The following is a 19,328-nucleotide window of genomic DNA, read 5'->3' as shown; positions in this document are numbered from 1 at the left end:
GCGGCCTCCGTAGAGAGGGTCCCCTCCATGTAAATATAAAGTATTTAAATATAAAGGGCCTTTTCTGGGGTAAAGAAAACTACAATTCATACAATTTAGATGAAACAAACTAGTGAAAACATCATGAGGATTATTCTACATTAAATTTCTACCAATAGATCCCTTTCACCTGAATCCTACACTCTGGACCTTTAACATAAAGAGATTAAAATAGGCAAAATAAATAAAAAGAATAAATCACTACACCATTTTAATTATTCAAGAGTAAAAATAGTACAAAGAAAGTAGACAGAATAAAATGCCATGATGGTTGTAAGTTTTTAACCTGGTTTTAAAAATCACAGTGGATGGAGAATGTCTTCAGACTATCAGACAGTTGATTGGACAAATCACATTCAGGGCTGCTTCCAGTTGAAGGAGCTCATTGAATGGGATGTGTTGAGATTCTTAACATGACAGCCAACATGCTGCAGGGAGCAGAAGGTGAATTAAACTGAACTGAAGTCGTTTTAGAAATCCTAAAGTTAGTTTAATGGATAAAAGCACAAAGATTCGTTTTTCAACTTTATTGTATTATTATCACTATCATTATTATTGTAGTGATAATATTAGTTCTACATATTCTAAACATGTAAAAATATACTTTCAACAAATAAAAAGGTCATTCTGTCAGATCAGGTCTCCAGACCATGTTCTGTCACGACAGACCCCGCGAGGAGTGAAGCCGGAAATGACGCGAGAAACGACTCGGGCGGAACTGCTGGTCCCGCGCCATGGACGTCCGACAGACACAGGCGCTGATGGTTGTCTGCGCGATGATCGCTTCAGAAGAAAGACGTGACAAGAAGAAGAAGAAGAAACGAGTTTGGGTGAAGGAGTGGAGCGGTGGACGTGTGCAGCCCGGACTGTCAGTGCTGCAGAGGGAGCTGGAGGTCAGTGAAAAAACACACACACACACACACTGTTTACATCCTGATCAGTGTCATGTCTCCTCTGTGAACAGACGCAGGAGCAGGCTGGCTTCCGGAAGCTGCTGCACATGACCGCAGAGGAGTTCGATTTGTTGCTGGCGAGGGTCGAACCTCTCATCACCAAACGGAACACCAAAATGAGACTGGCCATTTCTCCCAGAGAGAGACTCTCCCTGACGCTGCGCTTCTTAGTGACAGGCGAGTCACGTTAGAGAGATCGGTGTGGCTGGAGGAGTCACGTGCACTCTGCGGTATTGCGGCACCTTTTCTGTTTACTTATGGTAATCCAGTCACGTGGTTTTGTTGACGGAAGAGAGTGATATTTTTCATGAATATACAGAATGTGCACGTTGAGTGGTGGGTTGTGAATTAATTGAGACGGGGTGAGGTGGAGCCTGAGGTGGATATTCTCTAAAAGACTTGGATCTATCACATGCTCAGTCTTACAGCAGTGAAAGCATCTAAAACATATTGGAATAGAGATTTGGATAATCAGCCACAATATGTAATCATCCAATGTGGACTTAGCAGGAGCTACGTTATCTGTATAATGTAAACCCACAATCCTCAGGTGTAATGTTGACGGCTGTGATTGGTGGAGCTTGCTGTTACCCTCGAAATGTTTTCTGCAACTGCAAATATGTTGGCTGCAAACAGTTTGTTCAGCGTTAGTCCAAAACAGTGAAAATCACAACAAGGTTCAATTCAAGAAGAAGCAGCTCAGAGTATTTTGCAATAAAAGGGGTCATTTGCAATGGTTGATGGGATACGTTGGTCTTTCACTGTTGCAAGGGATTTTCTCAATTTTCTTTTGGAAATTTAATTACAGAGCAAGAGCCTTTCTGAAAGAGGGCGTTCGCTGTTACACTCCTTTGCTCTTCAGTTTCTGTTCACCGTGTAATTATTGAATTTGTCCTGTAGGAGAAACCTTCAAGTCTCTCAGGTTGCAGTACAGGATTGGGACCAGCACGATTTCACAGATCATCATGGAGACCTGTGCTGCTCTGCATCGGGTCATGAAGAAAGACTTCCTGAAGGCAAGCACCTCTGTTAAGCTGTATAAAGGGTCTGTCCAGATTTCCCACAATGCAGCTGTATCTTGAAATCTCATTTGCATGATAAAAACATCAGTGGGATTTGCTATAAAAGTAGAAATGCTACAAATGTGGCGAACACAAATACAGTTTCATTGTATGATAATCAATTCATTATCTTCTGGCCTTAACTGTTCTTTCCCTCTGTCACTAGACACCATCAACAGCAGCAGAGTGGTGGACAATAGCTCGGGACTTTGAGTTGAAATGGCACTTTCCACATTGCCTTGGGGTGCTGGATTGCAAACACATCCAAATACAACCTCCAGGAAGAAATAGCAGCCTCTACCACAACTACAAGGGCAGGTTGTCATTGGTGGTGATAGCTGCCGTGGACGCGAACTACAAATTTATCTACGCAAGAGTGGCTACGCAAAGCAGAGAGTCAGACACTGGACCGTTCCAACACTCGGACCTGCGCAAAGCGATGGACGGCGGCCTGCTGAACTTTCCTCCACCTCAGCCTTTGCCCAACTCACACGTGCTGATGCCGTACATGTTCGTCGGTGATGACACATTCCCTCTAAGGAATGACCTCATGAAGCCATACCCTGCACAGCACATGGACCACTGTCACCGAGTTCTGAACACCCGGCAGACGAGGGCACGGAGAGTGGCGGAAAATGCCTTTGGGATTCTCGTGAACAGGCTGAGGGTCCTCAGGTCCACCATCTGCCTGGAGCCAGAGAAGGTGGTGAAAATAACTCTGGCCTCCCTGTGCATTCACAACTTCCTGTGTGAGCGCAGGTCTGAGGCCTACGCGCCTCCAGGCTTCGCTGACTGGGAGACCACTGATCACGTCATTGTTGATGGAGCCTGGAGAAATGAAGGCACGGGGAATTTACAGCCGGTGGAGAACAGAGAGAGAGAACCACGTGACCCGTCTGTTACCGCAGAACAGCAAAGACACCTTTTGAGTGACTACTTTGTCTCCCCTGCTGGCTTCGTCCCCTGGCAGGAGGAGCACGATTAGCATCAACCACGGAGTAATTCTCTGCTACTTGATTTCTGCACATTTTGAATTCAGTCATTGTGTTATTTAAATAAAGCTGTGGAATAAAAAAATGGAGTGTAGTCTGTGTCAAGGTTCAATAGAAATAATTTTCTTGTAACTGATGTTTCAAACATATATTGTGAAAGTAAATGGAGTAATAAAAGTGGCACAAAGAGTAAACGAGTATCAAATAGAATATAAAACAATTATAAACATTGAGGTGGTTGAGAACCCTACGACTTGGACTGAACCAGTGGTGTAGGTGTGGTGTTCTGTTTGTATTTGTGTGCTGCTGCTGGTGGCTGCTGCCTTTCAGAGTCCTGGGTGTCGTATATCATGTTGATGATTCGTCTTTTCAGTCTTGTGATATTTGCCGGGTCTTTGATTAGCCGGAGTTCTGATGCCACCTGGTTACCAAAAGTGGTAAACGCATCCGCTTGATCGGCGTCGACTTTCGCCGCCATTTGTTTTAAAACCAAAAGCTTCTGCAGCTCGATGTCGTCAGTTCTTGCCTTGCGCTTGACTCCCCTTGCGGCCGATTGGGCAGGTTCCCTCGTCGGGGAAGCTCCTTCGTCCGAAAACTCGCAGGAGGAGGCAGAACGCAGCACCCGGGGCATTAGTGTTTCTGGTGTTTCAGGTCTCGACAGGAGAGCTGATTCAAACGAGTCTGAGTGATCCTCCTGCTCCTCTGAGTCATCCAGCTCACAGAGAGACACATCAACCTGGAGGAGGTGACGCAGAAATGGATCAGTCAACATCACATGTGTAGAGACACTCAGTGTAATTATTCTTAACTTTACTACAAACAGTGTAATAACATTTTCACAACTCATCAGGCCGGCATGTGTGAGACCTGTGATATATAAAACAGGTATATGTCTAAGCAGCTTCGTGATCCACTCCTGTTCGCCATGATGTTCTTCTCCCAGGGGCAGGGCTTCATATGCAGGTATACGTACACACATTCACACAGGCTGACACTCTAAAGATGAAGCCACTAAAAATCCCAGTAAAACATTTGACGTGTTATGATTTTTCTAAATATCAGAACATTTGAAACTGCAGAAAAATCAAGATCGTATAACTTACTGTGGTCTCACATGGACGATGCACAATATATGGTTTGATGAAATCCATCACCCCGATGAGCCACTGTTGCCTCGGGGTCAGAGGTTTGCTCTCGCTCCCGTTGGGCTTCGGCTTGATCAGCCTGGAGTACTGGGTGCGGAGCGACGTGGCCCTGGTCTTCACCTCCTGAACTGCAAGGCAAACATTTACAAAGTACACCAAAGCTAATCATCATTCGTTATCCAATCTAGAATTTGGTTTGGGTATTTTGAACTATCACTGTTATTGTATGGTACTATACTAACTACTATATACAGTATAATGCTAATTAGTATTCTACTACTACTATTGTACACTACTATTTAGAATCCTACTGCTATACTGAATACCACTATTTAGTATACTACTACTGCTATTATATCTTATAATTTAGTATACTATTTGTACTACTGTATACTTCTATTTAGTATGCTACTACTACTATTCTATATAACTATACATTATATTATGTACATATTCTGTCTAGTTTATAACTTTAAGTTGTTCTCACTGTACCTTATTCTGAAACTTTTAAGTGTATTATATCATACATATATAATATTACAATCCATCACAACAATAAACGTCATTTTCTCGGGGGTTACGTGGTCACCAGCGACAGACACAAGAACTCTGCAGTTCAGGGTTTAAACAGCAGCCAGAGCAGCAGCTGTCTCCACTGACAAACTGTGACAGCAGACATGAAGTGTGTCATGTCCACACCGGTGCATCGTGAAGCTCGTACCTGGCTGCTGGAGACATTTAGCGATCTCTCTCCACGCCTTCTCCTTCTCCACTCGGTTGTGATACTGAGAGCTGGACACGTCGAACAGACACTGGTGTTCCTGCCAGATCTCGATCAAGCTGTGCTCGGTGTCCTGACCCCAGATCGCCCGGTGGCCCTTTCTCGTGGCATAGCTGCCCGTCACGTCGGCCATGTTTGTTGATGTTCTTCTTCTTCTACCTTGCTCGGATCGTAGGCGGCTGGCAACCAGCGACACAACCGCCCCCTTGTGTTGAGGTGTGAATCTGTTATCTAGGTCAGATAGATAGATGATTAATTGATTAATTGATTGATTGATAGATAGATAGATAGATAGATAGATAGATAGATAGATAGATAGATAGATAGATAGATAGATAGATAGATTGAAGTGTGAATCTGTTATCTAGGTCAGATAGATGATTGATTGATTGATAGACAGAAAGATAGTTAAATAGATATATAGACAAACGGACAGATAGATAGAGAGAAAAATAGATATAGACATAAAGATAGATGGATAGATAGATAGATAGAAAGAAAAATAGATAAAGACATAAAGACAGATGGATATAGATAGATAGACAGACAGATAGATAGAAAAATAGATATAGACATAAAGATAGATGGATAGATAGATAGACAAACAGACAGACAGATAGATGGATGGATAGATAGATATAGATATATAGACATCTATGTGTCCTTGCTGCCCTCCAGTGGATGTTGTCAGTATAATTGTGTGTAAAATCTCTCAATGAGTTTCAATGTAACAACGCAACAGAATTTCACATAGAAACAGACGCTCGCACACTCACAGGAAAAGAAAAAGTGATGTCAGAAGTGGGATTCGAACCCACGCCTCCAGAGGAGACTGCGACCTGAACGCAGCGCCTTAGACCGCTCGGCCATCCTGACTGTGAAGAACTACAGTACATCTAAAACGACAATAAACCTCATGAGCTAGACACGTCGAACAGACACTGGTGTTCCTGCCAGATCTCGATCAAGCTGTGCTCGGTGTCCTGACCCCAGATCACCCGGTGGCCCTTTCTCGTAGCATAGCTGCCCGTCATGTCGGCCATGTTTGTTGATGTTCTTCTTCTACCTTGCTCGGATCGTAGGCGGCGGGCAACCAGCGTCACAACCGCCACCTTGTGTTGAGGTGTGAATCTGTTATCTAGGTCAGATAGATAGATGATTAATTGATTGATTGATTGATTGATTGATTAATTGATTGATTGATTTATTGATTGATTGATTGATAGATAGATTGAAGTGTGAATCTGTTATCTAGGTCAGATAGATGATCGATTGATTGATAGACAGAAAGATAGTTAAATAGATATATAGACAAACAGACAGATAGATAGAAAGAAAAATAGATATAGACATAAAGATAGATGGATAGATAGATATAGATAGATAGAAAGAAAAATAGATATAGACATAAAGACAGATGGATATAGATAGATAGATAGACAGATAGATAGAAAGAAAAATAGATATAGACATAAAGATATTGGATAGATAGACAGACAGACAGACAGATAGATGGATGAATAGATAGATATATATAGATAGACATCTATGTGTCCTTGCTGCCCTCTAGTGGATGTTGTCAGTATAATTGTGTGTAAAATCTCTCAATGCGTTTCAATGTAACAACGCAACAGAAGTTCACATAGAAACAGACGCTCGCACACTCACAGGAAAAGAAAAAGTGATGTCAGAAGTGGGATTCGAACCCACGCCTCCAGAGGAGACTGCGACCTGAACGCAGCGCCTTAGACCGCTCGGCCATCCTGACTGTGAAAGACTACAGGACATATAAAACGAAGACAAATATGTATTTCTATATTAATGCACTAATCCATTGATAGATATATGGAGCATAGAATGAAGGAAAAAAACTCACACCAACTATAACTCTAGTAAGTACTTGCTTTGAGGTGAACATATTACTCAAAACATTATACAACTGTCATGTGTAGGAAGCACAAATATTTGCAAATATATGTAGTCAAGTAAAAGTACCAGAAAATAAATCTGCAATAGGACAGATACAATAAAAATGTACTTGACAACATCTCACCACTGCCGGCTGGAACAAAAACTGCAGTTGTAGAGGGCAGAGTGTCAGGAGCTGGGGTGCATGTGCTGGGACCACTGGAGGGTGTGTGAATCCCAGACCGACTGTTCTCAGAGCCAGTGACCCGAGGCCACATGTTTCTGTAGAGGGAGAGAGTTCAAAAGACAAGACAGAGTTAAATTCCCACTGTGTTCACTTAACTAAATCAGAACTTGTGTGGTAAACAGGCCTATTCCAGGGGTTAACAAAGATTTCATCACATACAGAAGAATTTGGTCTGAAAAGTGTATATATATATTTATCATTTTCATACTGTTTACATACTGCTAAACTTGCACAGCATTCTACAACCGCCAGTACCTCATTCACTGCATTCCACTGTCTCTGTAATTTGTATTGTATTTATATTTTATACTTAAAGTAAACTGTTCACTAATTTTTTGGCACACAATAGTATATATTTTATACCTTTTCTCCGTATACTTCTTTAAATATTTTTTTTTATATTAAGAAACATAGATAAACAGATAGATAGACAGAGAGAGAGACAGAGAGACTAACAGATATAGATTTTTACTGGTCTCTGCTGCCCTCCAGTGGATATTGTCAGTATAATCCTTTATAAATAGAGAGAAAAAAAAAAAGTGATGTCAGAAGTGGGATTCGAACCCACGCCTCCAGAGGAGACTGCGACCTGAACGCAGCGCCTTAGACCGCTCGGCCATCCTGACTGTGAAAGACTGTACGACATCAAAAACGACAATAATCCGCATAAAGATATCTTTATGAATCGCTATATGAATGCACGAAGTGACGTACTTACCTCTGGTGCCATGATTGGTCAAAAGGTGGAGATGTCGGCGGGACGAGGAGAAAACGCCAAGGTGATTGGTCGCTCTGTTGGAGCAACGAATGTGATTGGTCCTCACGCCCATCGATCTCCCACATGTCCGGATACTGCACTCTGAGCATGCACATGTCGATTAAACCTAAAACAGGCACAAAAAAAACGTGTTGGCATTCTAAAATGGTAAATGCTTTACTTTTTTTGAAATATTTTGCAAGAATCAAAATTGAAATAGTTTATTTTGAAAAAAAAAATCTAATTCATTATGTCGAACTTTGAACAATGTGCTTTTGTATTGTTTTTACTGTAATACAGGTCAAAGATCATTCTTAAATCTCAGGTTTAATTTGAAATGAAAAATGCCATCCCAACTTTTTCTGATTTGGGGTTGTACTATAAAATAAAGCAGTGCTTCTGGTTTGGACTTGAGTTGTGTTTTCAATTTCTGATTATTTCATGGGAATGTTTCCTACATCATAAAGAGGTAAAAACATTCAGTTGACAGATGCCAAATCTAGAAAAGCGATTTTCACATGTTCTTTGATTTTGCAAACATCTAACACCTCAGAATCAATCCAAGACTCTTATTCTTTAATGATGCCTGCTCCGTGACTTCTCTCTATTTACCCTCCATGTAATGACATTAAGCTAAGGAAAGACGACTTGTTGTCCATTAGTTGTCCTGCACCACAGAGTCTGTGTCCAGCAATCGGCTAAATTGGAGTCACAAGTTGTGCAGAACTGTCTGTGGAGACTTTCAGGCTGCAGGGCGGTGTGGGCTCAGCTGGGAACATAATTCAAGTCAAATCCTGATCTGAACAGCAGCGTCTGGGGAAGTATGAGCGGATTCTAAGGCAACATGGAGAGCTGGCCCTGTTTGCTGCTGCTGTGCCCGCTAAGTTTAATGCTGGTCTCTGGAGAGGAGACGAAAAATGATGATGACATCGACCTTGCGAGCTTCCTGAGAACTATCTACCCTGGGCCGCTGGTGAGAGACGAGCCGTTCATTATCGACCGACACTTTGAGATAAACTCCCCCAAGGAGCTGGGACGCCTCAAGGTCCTCTCAATCACAGCGCAGACCAAGGACGGGCCAGGCAGCCAGGACACAGATGGGGCTCCCGGACCTGTAGTGTTAACTAAAGATGGCCAGATTAAGGGGGTTACAGTGGATAAGGCCCATATATTCTATGGGATACCATATGCAGACCCGCCTGTTGGGGCTTACCGCTGGAAGCCCCCAAGACCTGTGAGTCCTTGGCCGGGGGTTTACGATGCCTCCTATCCAAGGGCGGCATGCATGCAGGCCTGCAGCGGACCCATCACTGCGGAGTGTCCTCATAAAGTAAGGAACAACACAACCTCTCACTTATTTACACGGTGTCATGATGTTCTAATTCAGGACGTAATAACATGGATGCATTCTTGGTTTTCGTAGTGAGAGAGACAGTAAAATAAGTTTCACATTGTTATATCACGTGTCTCATAGTCAAAGATACTTAGGGCACATTAATGTAGTTAATAATGGAAGGAGCTAAAGAAACACCGATACTTATAAAAGCTTCAATGAAAGTAAAGATGGTGCTCTGGTTTGCTCCAACATTGTGTCACATGCAAACTCTTGTCTCTCTCTGCAGGACAGTAGCCAAGACACATCAAGGCCTTGTTCCCCCAAAAACTTATTTTTAGTCTAAATTTTGCTTTACTGAAGGAAAACATGGCTGTAAAGTAATTTATTATCTTTCATTTTGTGTTTGTCGACCAAAATGTAAATATGTTGAGACTTAAATACTGTCATCGAGCATGTCTTTGGTTGAACTGAAAAGTAACTTCACTCAGGCTGCTCATTGTCAAGTCTTAAAATACAGACATGGCTGCAGTAACTTGATTGGCCCGGTTTAATGAGATCATAGATAAAACAATAACAGAAGCAACAATAAAAAGCCACAGAACCCCAGTTGACCAGTAGGACAATAAAACTTCACTCCAATATCATTCAAATATAATCATGTGTATAACAATCAGCAGCCTGATATAGTTGTAGTTTAAAGCCTGATATATTGGGACTATGTGACAGCATCAATAACTTGTTTAAGATCCTTCAAAACCATGTTTCTCTTAGTCAAAGATTTCTTGTAGGCAAAAAACCTAAATAGAGCTCACCCATTGACACAAGCAAATAATATTTGTAGACTGTCAGGATAACACCTGTGGAATAAAGCAGAGATAATCTGTGTAATCTCTCTTCTCAAAAAGGTCAGTGAGGACTGTCTCTACCTCAACATCTTCGTGCCTCTGGATGTGAACTTCCCCTCCCCTCTGCAGAGCCCACTGCCCGTCATGGTGTGGATCCACGGCGGCGACTTTATCGCTGGCTCTGCGTCCAAGCCGCTGTATGACGGACGCTTCATCAGTAACTTTACCCACACTATAGTTGTAAGCATGGAGTACCGGCTGGGTAAGAACAGTAGTTACTTTATTCCAGTGTAGTCACCTGTTTATTCATGTAGTGTATCTATTGTTACTGTGGCTTTATAGAAGCAGGAATCAAGTTAAAATAATGCAGTGTTTATTGTCGAGTGCGTGTGTGTATGTGTGTGTGTGTCTGAGACAGGATAATTCGTGCCTGTCATTATCTTAAATGGGCGAGCCTAATAAATGGAACGATAATTTGGAACAGGGAGGAAATCAGTGACTTGCTGCAGTTGATTATACGCTGCTGATCATGTGAACTGGCGCATTATTGAAGGGGCCTTTGGATTCCTCGTGTCGGGCAAAGACCCTCACACCTCAGCCGCAGGGAATTATGGGATCTTGGACCAGCAGGCAGCTATTCTCTGGGTCCAGCGGAACATTGCAGTGTTTGGTGGTGATCCCAGCAAGGCAAGCGAGCAGACACACAGAGACAGAGACACATACAATTAGTTCATTTGACAACTACTATTATCTATTAATCATTTGCTTTATTTGCTAAAGATTTCTAAGATCCATCCATCATCTAAAATGTATGTTTCTTTATCTCATGTGACAAAAGACTGAATTAGTTTAGGTTGATCTGACATTTTAAAAAAGTAACAGCAAAGAGCAAAAAGTTGAACAGCCTATAATAACCTATAAACGATCTTTTTAAATACAAAGCTAATTTCTCATCAAAACCACTCACAGCCATATTTGAAAGCAATCAGGTAAAATAAGGATATTTATACCGACCTCTGTGTTGTGCTGTTTGTCAGGTGACAATATTCGGAGAGAGTGCAGGCGCCCAGTCTGTGAGTCTCCACCTGATGATCCAGAGCAGCAAGCCTCTGTTTCAACAAGCTGTGCTGCAGAGTCTGCCCTTCTCCATCCCTCTGAAGACCAGGTGAGGAACACAACATGAATAATCAGTTACCAGTGTTGCTGACCCTCTTTGCAAACAGATGTGCAGTTAAACTCTGTTTACATGTGTAGATCAGTGATTATACCCATGTACACCAGCACAAACCTGTGAAACATGTGGTTACGTGATGTGCATTGTCGAATTTGTGTTCTTAATGATTCAAACCCTTGATGATATTCCCTGCATGCTTTGGGAAAACTTCAGTCTAAGTCTAATGTTGTTTTTCTCTATCTCTCTCTAAGACACGATGCCCTGAGGCTGGGAAGGGACTTTGCTAAACAGACAAACTGCTCGATGAGTGACTTCGTCTGCCTGCTCTCTCTCAGTCCACAGACCGTCCTGGCCGCCCAGATGAAAACAAGTAGGATGCTGCGCACACCCGCCCACGCCCCCCGAATTAAGAGCAACTCCACAGGGCTGCCCAACAGTTACATAAGAAGACGGGTGTAGCATGTTTATCTGTAAAAGATGATGAAAGACATTATTTCCTCCTGAACTGTGGCATATTGGAAAAGAAAGGAGCATTGAGCCCCTGAAAGGAGCAATTAGACAAAATATTACTGCTTCACAGCACAAAATGACTGCAATATATCAGCAGGGTTGACAGGGTTATTGGTCAGTATCACTGACTCTGTTATTGCTTCGTCAGCTGCTGTTCTCTGCTCGTGTGAACTCACTTTCAGACCCAAAACACTGGAAGGAAAGAAGCATTTCAGCTCTGCTGACTCAAGAAAAGCAAAAAAAAAAACTGTCATGAGAAGAAAGTTCTATATTACAGTATTCAAGTTTACCTCCTGCTTCTTTCTGTTGGATCTCTGTTCCAAATGTTCAAGATCACTGCTCTGAGATCAGACCGTATTATTAATCACACAACTGATTTGTTTGATTTTTGATCTCAGCTTCTAAGATCGTGAACCCGTTCAGGTTCCTGGAGGTTTTTGAGACGTGGGGTCCCCACATCGATGGGGATTTAATAAAGGAACAGACCATCACAGCGTTCCAGAAGGGCCACTGGCAGAAAGAGAAGCCTCTGCTGTTGGGTAAGAACCACTGAGCGTTACCGGCCAAACGACTTTAAAGCTGCCTGCAATGTTAATAATTGTTCAGATTCAGACTGAGGGATGTTCAATAAACAGCAGGACTCTGAATTTACACAGTTGCATGTCCCGGCTGAAGGTGGACACTATAAATTCACTGGAAAGATATAAAATCTAATTTAAATGCTGTAATGTGAGATCTGCGTCTAGAAGAGAGGTAATAGCTGCTCCGTTTCTGTCCTAAAATGAATTAATCTCATCCTCCTGTCTGAGCCATCACAAATTACCATGAACATCAGTTCATTCTGGCACCACTGTGGCCGGAGAATCACCTCTGGCCAGGGAAGGCAGATTCCCCCTGGTTCTCATTAAGACGCAATTTGATGTGGAAATTCCCAAGTTCCAAACCTGAAAGAGAGAGATCAGTAACATGTGATGTCTTGGAAACTCAGCAGCTTATTACATCAAGATGAAAGCTGGACGGATTTTTAAACTTCAGGACAATCAGGGTTGTGCAAATGGGAAACAGGAAGTCTACATGGGTGTCCTTGATTTTTGCACTGACACTGTTTTCTTCCTGCAGGTACGACCTCCGAAGAGGGGGTGATCTTTGTGTATGGCGTCTTCAATAAGCCAGTCTCTGCAGTGGAGTCCACTGTGTACATCACTGCCATCTTTAAACAACACACTCTGAGGGTCCTGCACAAGTACCTGCCTCTGTGCAGCGATGCCGACCGCAGGGGCATGCTGGCTCAGGTAAGGGGATGAGCTCAGTTCATATGAGTGGATCTGAAACAGCAGAACATCAACTGCAGTCAGGAGAATATTTCCGTCATCGCAGAGGGGACACTTTGAACATTTCTACATGTTTATAACATCATGATCATGGAGAATTAAAACATTCTTAGATCCCACATCTGACTTTTTCTCCACAAGGTCTACTTCTGTGGTTTGAGTGAAATCTCTCAACAACTCTCAGATGAATTGTTTTGAAATTCAGCACACACATCTCAGGATAAACTGTGATTACTTTGGTGAATCTTTCCCCCAGCATAATCCTCAGGTCAAATTTGCTCAGTTCATAGACATACTAAAGCAAGGCACTTATAATGAGACTGAGAATTTCACATTTTTCTCCCAAACTGAAAAATAAAAACTCAGACACAGTCAACCGGACACACCCAAACACACACATGCATCAATAACTACCCATCATTGGCTGTCGGGTGTGTGACAAGGACTTATGGGTAATCAGGCAACTCTCTTTTGCTACTGTGATTCATAAGTTGGGAAACAAGCTACATTTGAGGCAGCTTAAGGAACGACTTGTGTCAGTGTGAAAACTTCTTAACAGTTTGAGAGCCACTAACTTAGTGCATCAGCATCACTTCTTATCACTTGCCTACAGAGGGAGCTATGATTCCAGTTTGTCTGGCTGTTGTAGACCACATATTTTCATCTATCATCTGGATGGGTGAAAAATGAGGACCACCTGGAGTCACGGAGTAAGTCTGTTTGAGATGCAGCTCCTCTGCTCCCACTAAGAAGCCACTTGTCTCTAGTGAACATCTACAGGGATAGGTTGGATGGGCAGAGGAATAACAGATGAAGTAAAGGACAGGAAAGAATGGCAGAGGGCAAAACACTGACTGTGTCACTCAGCAACAAATTAGTGTAAATGAGAGCAGAGCCATTATTAGTATAATGTGATACAATTTAAAAGAAACACAAAAATACAGCCTCCAAAATGACTCAAAACAAAAAAAAAACATTACAACCCTCAGGATTTATTGCAGGACTGCTGTTTCAGTCCACATTACTTTTAGCAAGGTGTACTCTAATCATTGAGCAATTGATTGTAAAATCAAACAATTAAATTAACATTTTAACACGTTTAAAGCAGCCCACTGGGTCTAATGACTTTCAGTAATGGGAAATCTGCAAAGTGACAACGCAATCATCTGACACTGGAATTCTAATGGTTTCAAACTAAAACATCTATTTATGTAAAACATAAATGCTAAAATGTTAAATAAAATAATAAACAAAGAACAACAATTCTCATGGAAAGGTCCGATGTGACCGTACAGTGTTTACATCTACACACTGTTGCGCATTACTTTTGCATTACTCTTCAATTTGTTCGTTAATAAATTGTTTCATCTTTCCATCCATCCATCCTTTTCTTATCTATATGATATCATGGCTCCATATCGTTGCTCCTTTTACAGTCTAATTGAGATTTCCTGTTTATCCGATCACTGTAACAGAGGTGGAATGGCTCACGATAACACAGAAGGAGAAAACCTTGGACAGTTTTCTTCCAGCATTTCACATGCAAAGTGCAAGGTGGCCGCCTCAGGGAGCTGCAGGGGGTCAGGAGGTGACACTCGCAGACATATTTAGCATTCAGTCACAGTTCACGGTGCAGTAGGTAGATGGTGGCCCGCGATCCATGCACGCACGCATGCACACGCGCACACACACACCTCCTACATCTTTTCATAAAGGGCACTTCTCCAGAGGACCAGGGGGGGTCATCACAAATGTCAAGCAGTCGTCATAGAGGAAGCTGGTGTGAATACCTCAGTGTTAGTGTGAGCACTGCTCCATGAGATGTTTCTCTATTAAATGTCAAACAGAATCAAAAATACCTTTTTCAAATAAAAGCACAAGGACAAATGAGAATGATGATCTAAGCTTCTCTTTGCATGGCGAGATGAATTGATTTATTACTGAAGAGAGTGGTACTCTGTCGCAGAGAGCAGCAAATAGATCAATCTCTAAAAGCTGTGTTCAGACCTGTTCGAGGTATTGTGGTAATTGCAGTTCGACAAGAGGTCATCCATGTGAAGGGTTCAAAGGGTACAATGCTCATGGGAAATGTGGTTCCACCCTGTTTGCCAGTTTAGTAGCAATGTTGTTCTTTGCAGAAGAAACTATTTCAAACAGAGCTCGACAGTGTGGTTCCGGAAGTAAAATTAGATTTCGACCATCAGCAATAATATTTTAACCATTTTATGTCAACTTACCACAAGCTATGAGATTGTGAAACAATGTTATTTGCTTCTTCCACAGGTCCGTATGTTATCAACTGCATTTTGTTGGAAAGGGGTAATTTGCAATGGTTTATGGTACACGTAGTCCCTTCACTCTTACAACAATTATGTACACAATCTTTTACCTTTGCTTTTTCAAGTTTCCAATGTTTTTGCCTTGAGTCAAATGTTTTATGGTCACGATTCATCTCTTGTTGAATTCCAGGCTTTAAAACTTTTACGAGGATTCTCTGAAACATCAATGGAGATAATAAATGGTAAATTTAACCAGTCATTCTAAAAGTGGGTGGTTACATAAAGGCTCAATAATACCTGTAATATTTTTATTCTAACACTAAAAACAAGTCTGTGTTTATTTCTGTGGTGATCCAATGATAACCAGGTATAGACACAAAGGAAAGGTCATTCTGTAAAGAATGTAAACAACATGCTTTAGCTTCAGTTGAGTTTACATCAAAATATCTATTGATGACAAAATAACTATAACCTATGTAATGTGTGTACTCTTGAAGACAATACGGCCCTGGCACTAAAAGGCACTGCAGGGGTAAGGATCCAGTGTGTCATTCATTGTATTGGTACCCCTGGCACATTAGTGTGGTCCAGTGAACAAAATGGTCTGTGTGCCCAAGTAGAAAATCACCCACGGTTCTCGTCTTTGTTTCTTACTGGTTGGTTGAGGTGACGGCTCAGGCTGGAGCTGAAGAGGATAGAATCGACCTCCTGTGAATCTCATGGCTGACATGTGACAAGGTGCAGGAGGTGACATGATGTATGACATCAGTGCCAAACGTTTTTCTACAGAGAGCAAAGGAAAAAGAGGAAAACATTAAATCCAGAGAATTATAACTTAAGTCCTACATGTGCTTGTATCCACTTGGAATTTGTGTTTGTGTGCTTCATGACTTTTAGGGCTCTACTTAAAGAATGTAAGCACTTGGTCTTAAGCACATGAAAGGGCCAATCGGGCCTGTCCAAATTGAATTTTGCGAGGTAAATGGTCCAATAAAAAGGCTTCTGTACCATATGCATGGTTGAAAAGGGTTGGACTTAATTAGTTTCTTAATTAATCATAGGTGTATGCTGGAAGAGTGCCATCTCCCATTCCCTTTACGAGCCAGGGGTACTTGCACCTTTGCGGACTGCTAATATAATGGTGACTTTACCAGGTAGTAAGAGAGAGCACTTTTCTGCAGAGGAAACAGATCTGCTTGTGAGCGTTCAGGTCTCACATGAGTAGACCATCTGTGTGAGTAATAAGATGCACTCACTGTGCTCCTACCTCTGTAAGTGCATGTTCCCATCTCGATAATGTGCCTTGAAATGAAGCAGAAAATACTGAGCCATCCACTTCAAAAAAAGGTTTTTGTTGGTCAAAGAATCATTTTTAGTGCCTCAATAAAACAACACGCATCAACAATGTGCCTGACCACACCCAAAGTTAAGACTAATACACCTATGGGTACTAACGGGAACAGTAATATTTTAAATAAAAGTGGGCGCTGGACTGTGTCTGTCAGTCTGAAACTAGCAAAGACACTTACAATGCAATGCTTTGTGTCATTTTGAGACTAGGTTAGTAAGTTAGGGAAGCATACATTTTTGCATGTGCCAGTTTCAAAGATACAAATGTATGTGTAAAGAAAAAAAAAACTGTGTGTGTGTGTTTGTGAGTGCATGTGTGTCCATCAGTTTCCTACAGTCAGCCTGTTTGTGTTCAGGTGTCAGATGTGTGGGTGCAGGTTGTGTATTGCTGAAAAAGACAAACCGGTTTCCAGGTAACTGCTTATCTTCCTTTTCTTTTGCTTCCTTTGAGCCAGGAGATAGCAATAGAGTTTTTTTGGTGCTCTGTCCCTAGCCCATCTCATAATATGATACGTACAAGCCATGCAGATGCCATGCTCATACTGTAAAACAGTTTATAATAAACTGTATATAATAAAGGTAATAAGCTGATGTAATCAGGTACGGTGTTAATTAAGAACACAATTCTGACCATGTTAGTAACCATGTTAGTAACCATGTTAGTAACCATGTTAGCAGGGAGTACAACATTTAGTCAAAAAAGTTCAAATTTTGAAGAGGATCAATAAAATTATTACAACCACACTACAGACTGCAGATCGCAAGAGCTGTGATTGGTCTGCTTGGTAGCATTGCATTTTGGGCAGACTCACCACCATTTTTAATTGAGTTGAAGGAACTAATTGAACAAAATGAAGTAATTGTTCTTCAACATCAATCAGCTCCAACTCCAACATGATCCACTTGGTAGTACTCACCATTGTTCGCAACTCACACACACCTATGAATGCTCGGCCCGTGCTTAGGCTACGTGGCTTTGATGCAGAAGTGTTAATTGGGCTTAATGGTGGTGTTACAGCACAAGTTATAGGATCGTCAATAGTGTTGTAAGTGTTATAAATGGTTTAAGTTTGGTTATAAGTCACTTTGGATGAGAGCATCTACAAAATGAGTAAAATGGAATAGACTTAATGTCTGTGCAAACGTAATGCAATTTATCCAACAGCTGTTGAAATATTTCTCTTATGGTTGAAAATGTCAACCTCCAGAGGAAAAGTCAAGGGAGTCATTAGACGTCATCTTCTGTGGAGCATAAGTGTCAGTGAGAGTGGTGAACTGCTTGGCTAACTGACAGACTGACTGACCATTGTCCCCCATTGAAAAAAGAGAACTCTTGAAAAATCTGTCCTGTCTGACTTTCTCTATATTTTCTGTCAACAGATCGTCACCGACTATGTCTTCCTGTGTCCATCCAGGAGGTCGGCACGTGCTGGCATAGCAATGGGCAGTGAGGTGTGGATGTATGTGTTCGACCACGTAGCATCAGACCATCGCATTTGGTCAGGTCTGACTTTCTGCTACCAACATGCTTGCCATGGTGCTGAGCTGCCCTTCCTCTTTGGCTCAGCCACGGTGGCCAACTTCACCATGCTCCCGCAAGAGAAGCTGCTGTCCAATCGAATGCTGTGCTATTGGGGCGCCTTCGCCCACACTGGCGACCCTTCCTCGAGAGCTCGACAGACAACTTTCTGCCGTGAGCAGCGTCTGCCTGTTTGGCCGCGCTATTCCGACACCAGCGGCTGGCTGGGCATGAACCTGACAGTGCGTTCACATGCACAAGTGGGAACCAGGAACCATATATGTGACTTCTGGGACCAACTGGGCATCTACTAGTGTGAAGGAAGCCTGGGCTGCTGCTTTCAGCTGAACTAACATCAATATATGCTTTTCTCTTTGTCCCTGAGGATATGAATTCAACCAGAAAATCTTGCAAAAGCTTGCTCATTACAAAAGAAAAGATGCATGCATCAGTATGAAGTGAACATTTAGAAACCCCTGCCAGGCAGCAATTGTTTTAATAAAAATTCAGCTTTTACAAAAACTGAGTGCTACTGTGTTTCTCTAGCAAGAATTGGGCTATTGGGCACCAAAAGGAATCGAAGAAGCTCCAGCATTTTCCCTGGATATGGATTCAGTGGGAAAATGTGTGTAGAAGCAGAAAGTGTGTTGTACATGTTTGGCCTAAATACAGAAGAAGTTGAGGTCACACAAGTTAAAAATGGGTCTGTGACTCTTTATCAAGAGCCCATAAAGAAAACACACACACTGTCAGTGTTAGCTTTGGGTAGTGACAAAACTAATGAGATCACACAGAGATAAGATAAGGATTGCAGACATCACAATCTTTGTGAATGTCCTGACTCCTTTGCATCGAAAGGATTTTGTCTAGCTGGTTCAGATATCTGAGGCATTACAGGCCTCATACAACGGTTGGAGAAACAGACCACACTGGAGCGACGTGGCCTGGCCTCGGGAATAGCAGCTTAAAAGCCAGGTGGCCTCCTGAGTGGTTTGAAACCAAAAGATAAATAAAAGGAGAGTGCATATTGGAATAACATTCACCAGGTGGCCAGGAACATGATAAATGAATGCTAACATCGCTCAGTCCCTGGCAAGTGTT

At 42.0% G+C, this 19,328-nt stretch overlaps 3 protein-coding genes, 1 long non-coding RNA gene and 3 other non-coding genes across 9 annotated transcripts in view; 2 read left to right on the top strand and 5 right to left on the bottom strand.

Moving 5' to 3' along the window:
* Nucleotides 1-557: 557 nt before the first annotated feature.
* Nucleotides 558-3,239, top strand: LOC109637563 (putative nuclease HARBI1). Its single transcript, XM_020100018.2, has 4 exons — nt 558-932; nt 1,004-1,169; nt 1,893-2,008; nt 2,220-3,239. The coding sequence occupies exons 1-4, from the start codon at nt 774-776 to the stop codon at nt 3,036-3,038; spliced, it is 1,260 nt and encodes a 419-aa protein (XP_019955577.2). The 5' UTR covers nt 558-773; the 3' UTR covers nt 3,039-3,239.
* On the bottom strand, nt 3,147-10,270 carry LOC138406723 (uncharacterized). The gene is made up of 6 exons (XM_069519307.1): nt 10,146-10,270; nt 7,845-8,010; nt 7,025-7,161; nt 4,912-5,202; nt 4,149-4,318; nt 3,147-3,781 (listed from the first exon to the last, which is right to left on the bottom strand). The coding sequence occupies exons 2-6, from the start codon at nt 7,997-7,999 to the stop codon at nt 3,293-3,295; spliced, it is 1,242 nt and encodes a 413-aa protein (XP_069375408.1). The 5' UTR covers nt 8,000-8,010; nt 10,146-10,270; the 3' UTR covers nt 3,147-3,292.
* Nucleotides 5,765-5,847, bottom strand: trnal-cag (transfer RNA leucine (anticodon CAG)). The gene has a single exon. It is a non-coding gene; the product is annotated as a tRNA-Leu (tRNA).
* trnal-cag (transfer RNA leucine (anticodon CAG)) lies at nt 6,657-6,739 on the bottom strand. The gene has a single exon. It is a non-coding gene; the product is annotated as a tRNA-Leu (tRNA).
* Nucleotides 7,670-7,752, bottom strand: trnal-cag (transfer RNA leucine (anticodon CAG)). The gene has a single exon. It is a non-coding gene; the product is annotated as a tRNA-Leu (tRNA).
* Nucleotides 7,966-18,749, top strand: LOC109637562 (cAMP-regulated D2 protein). The gene is made up of 8 exons (XM_020100016.2): nt 7,966-9,213; nt 10,125-10,326; nt 10,618-10,751; nt 11,102-11,229; nt 11,490-11,608; nt 12,147-12,287; nt 12,868-13,040; nt 18,089-18,749. Exons 1-8 carry the CDS (start codon nt 8,728-8,730, stop codon nt 18,539-18,541), a joined length of 1,836 nt encoding a protein of 611 aa, XP_019955575.2. The 5' UTR covers nt 7,966-8,727; the 3' UTR covers nt 18,542-18,749.
* LOC138406724 (uncharacterized) overlaps nt 11,084-19,328 on the bottom strand; it is a 64,407-nt gene continuing 56,162 nt past the window's right edge. Inside the window, exons 4-8 of one of the 3 annotated variants that reach the window (XR_011240058.1) lie at nt 16,013-16,141; nt 15,469-15,573; nt 12,850-13,073; nt 12,617-12,692; nt 11,084-11,218 (exon numbers count right to left, since the gene is read on the bottom strand). This is a non-coding gene — a long non-coding RNA (uncharacterized lncRNA). Of the gene's footprint in view, nt 11,219-12,616; nt 12,693-12,849; nt 13,074-15,468; nt 15,574-15,990; nt 16,142-19,328 lie in introns of those variants that run through there. The other 2 variants (XR_011240057.1, XR_011240059.1) reach the window with 2 other exon arrangements.

This window comes from Paralichthys olivaceus, chromosome 23, assembly GCF_024713975.1.
Source record: "Paralichthys olivaceus isolate ysfri-2021 chromosome 23, ASM2471397v2, whole genome shotgun sequence".
Lineage (NCBI taxonomy): Eukaryota > Metazoa > Chordata > Actinopteri > Pleuronectiformes > Paralichthyidae > Paralichthys > Paralichthys olivaceus.
The sequence above is the reverse complement of the archived record's forward strand: the minus strand, read 5'-3'. Positions and strand labels throughout refer to the sequence as shown.

Coding starts and splice junctions, on each gene's coding strand:
- LOC138406723 (XM_069519307.1), bottom strand. CDS start 7,999: ATGTGCATGCTCAGAGTGCAGTATCCGGACATGTGGGAGATCGATGGG. Junction 7,162..7,844: donor GACCAATCATGGCACCAGAG/GTAAGTACGTCA, acceptor CTCCCTCTACAG/AAACATGTGGCCTCGGGTCA. Junction 5,203..7,024: donor TTTTGTTCCAGCCGGCAGTG/GTGAGATGTTGT, acceptor TATCTGACCTAG/ATAACAGATTCACACCTCAA.
- LOC109637562 (XM_020100016.2), top strand. CDS start 8,728: ATGGAGAGCTGGCCCTGTTTGCTGCTGCTGTGCCCGCTAAGTTTAATG. Junction 11,230..11,489: donor TCCATCCCTCTGAAGACCAG/GTGAGGAACACA, acceptor TCTCTCTCTAAG/ACACGATGCCCTGAGGCTGG. Junction 12,288..12,867: donor AGAGAAGCCTCTGCTGTTGG/GTAAGAACCACT, acceptor TTCTTCCTGCAG/GTACGACCTCCGAAGAGGGG.
- LOC109637563 (XM_020100018.2), top strand. CDS start 774: ATGGACGTCCGACAGACACAGGCGCTGATGGTTGTCTGCGCGATGATC. Junction 933..1,003: donor TGCTGCAGAGGGAGCTGGAG/GTCAGTGAAAAA, acceptor CTCTGTGAACAG/ACGCAGGAGCAGGCTGGCTT. Junction 2,009..2,219: donor TGAAGAAAGACTTCCTGAAG/GCAAGCACCTCT, acceptor CTCTGTCACTAG/ACACCATCAACAGCAGCAGA.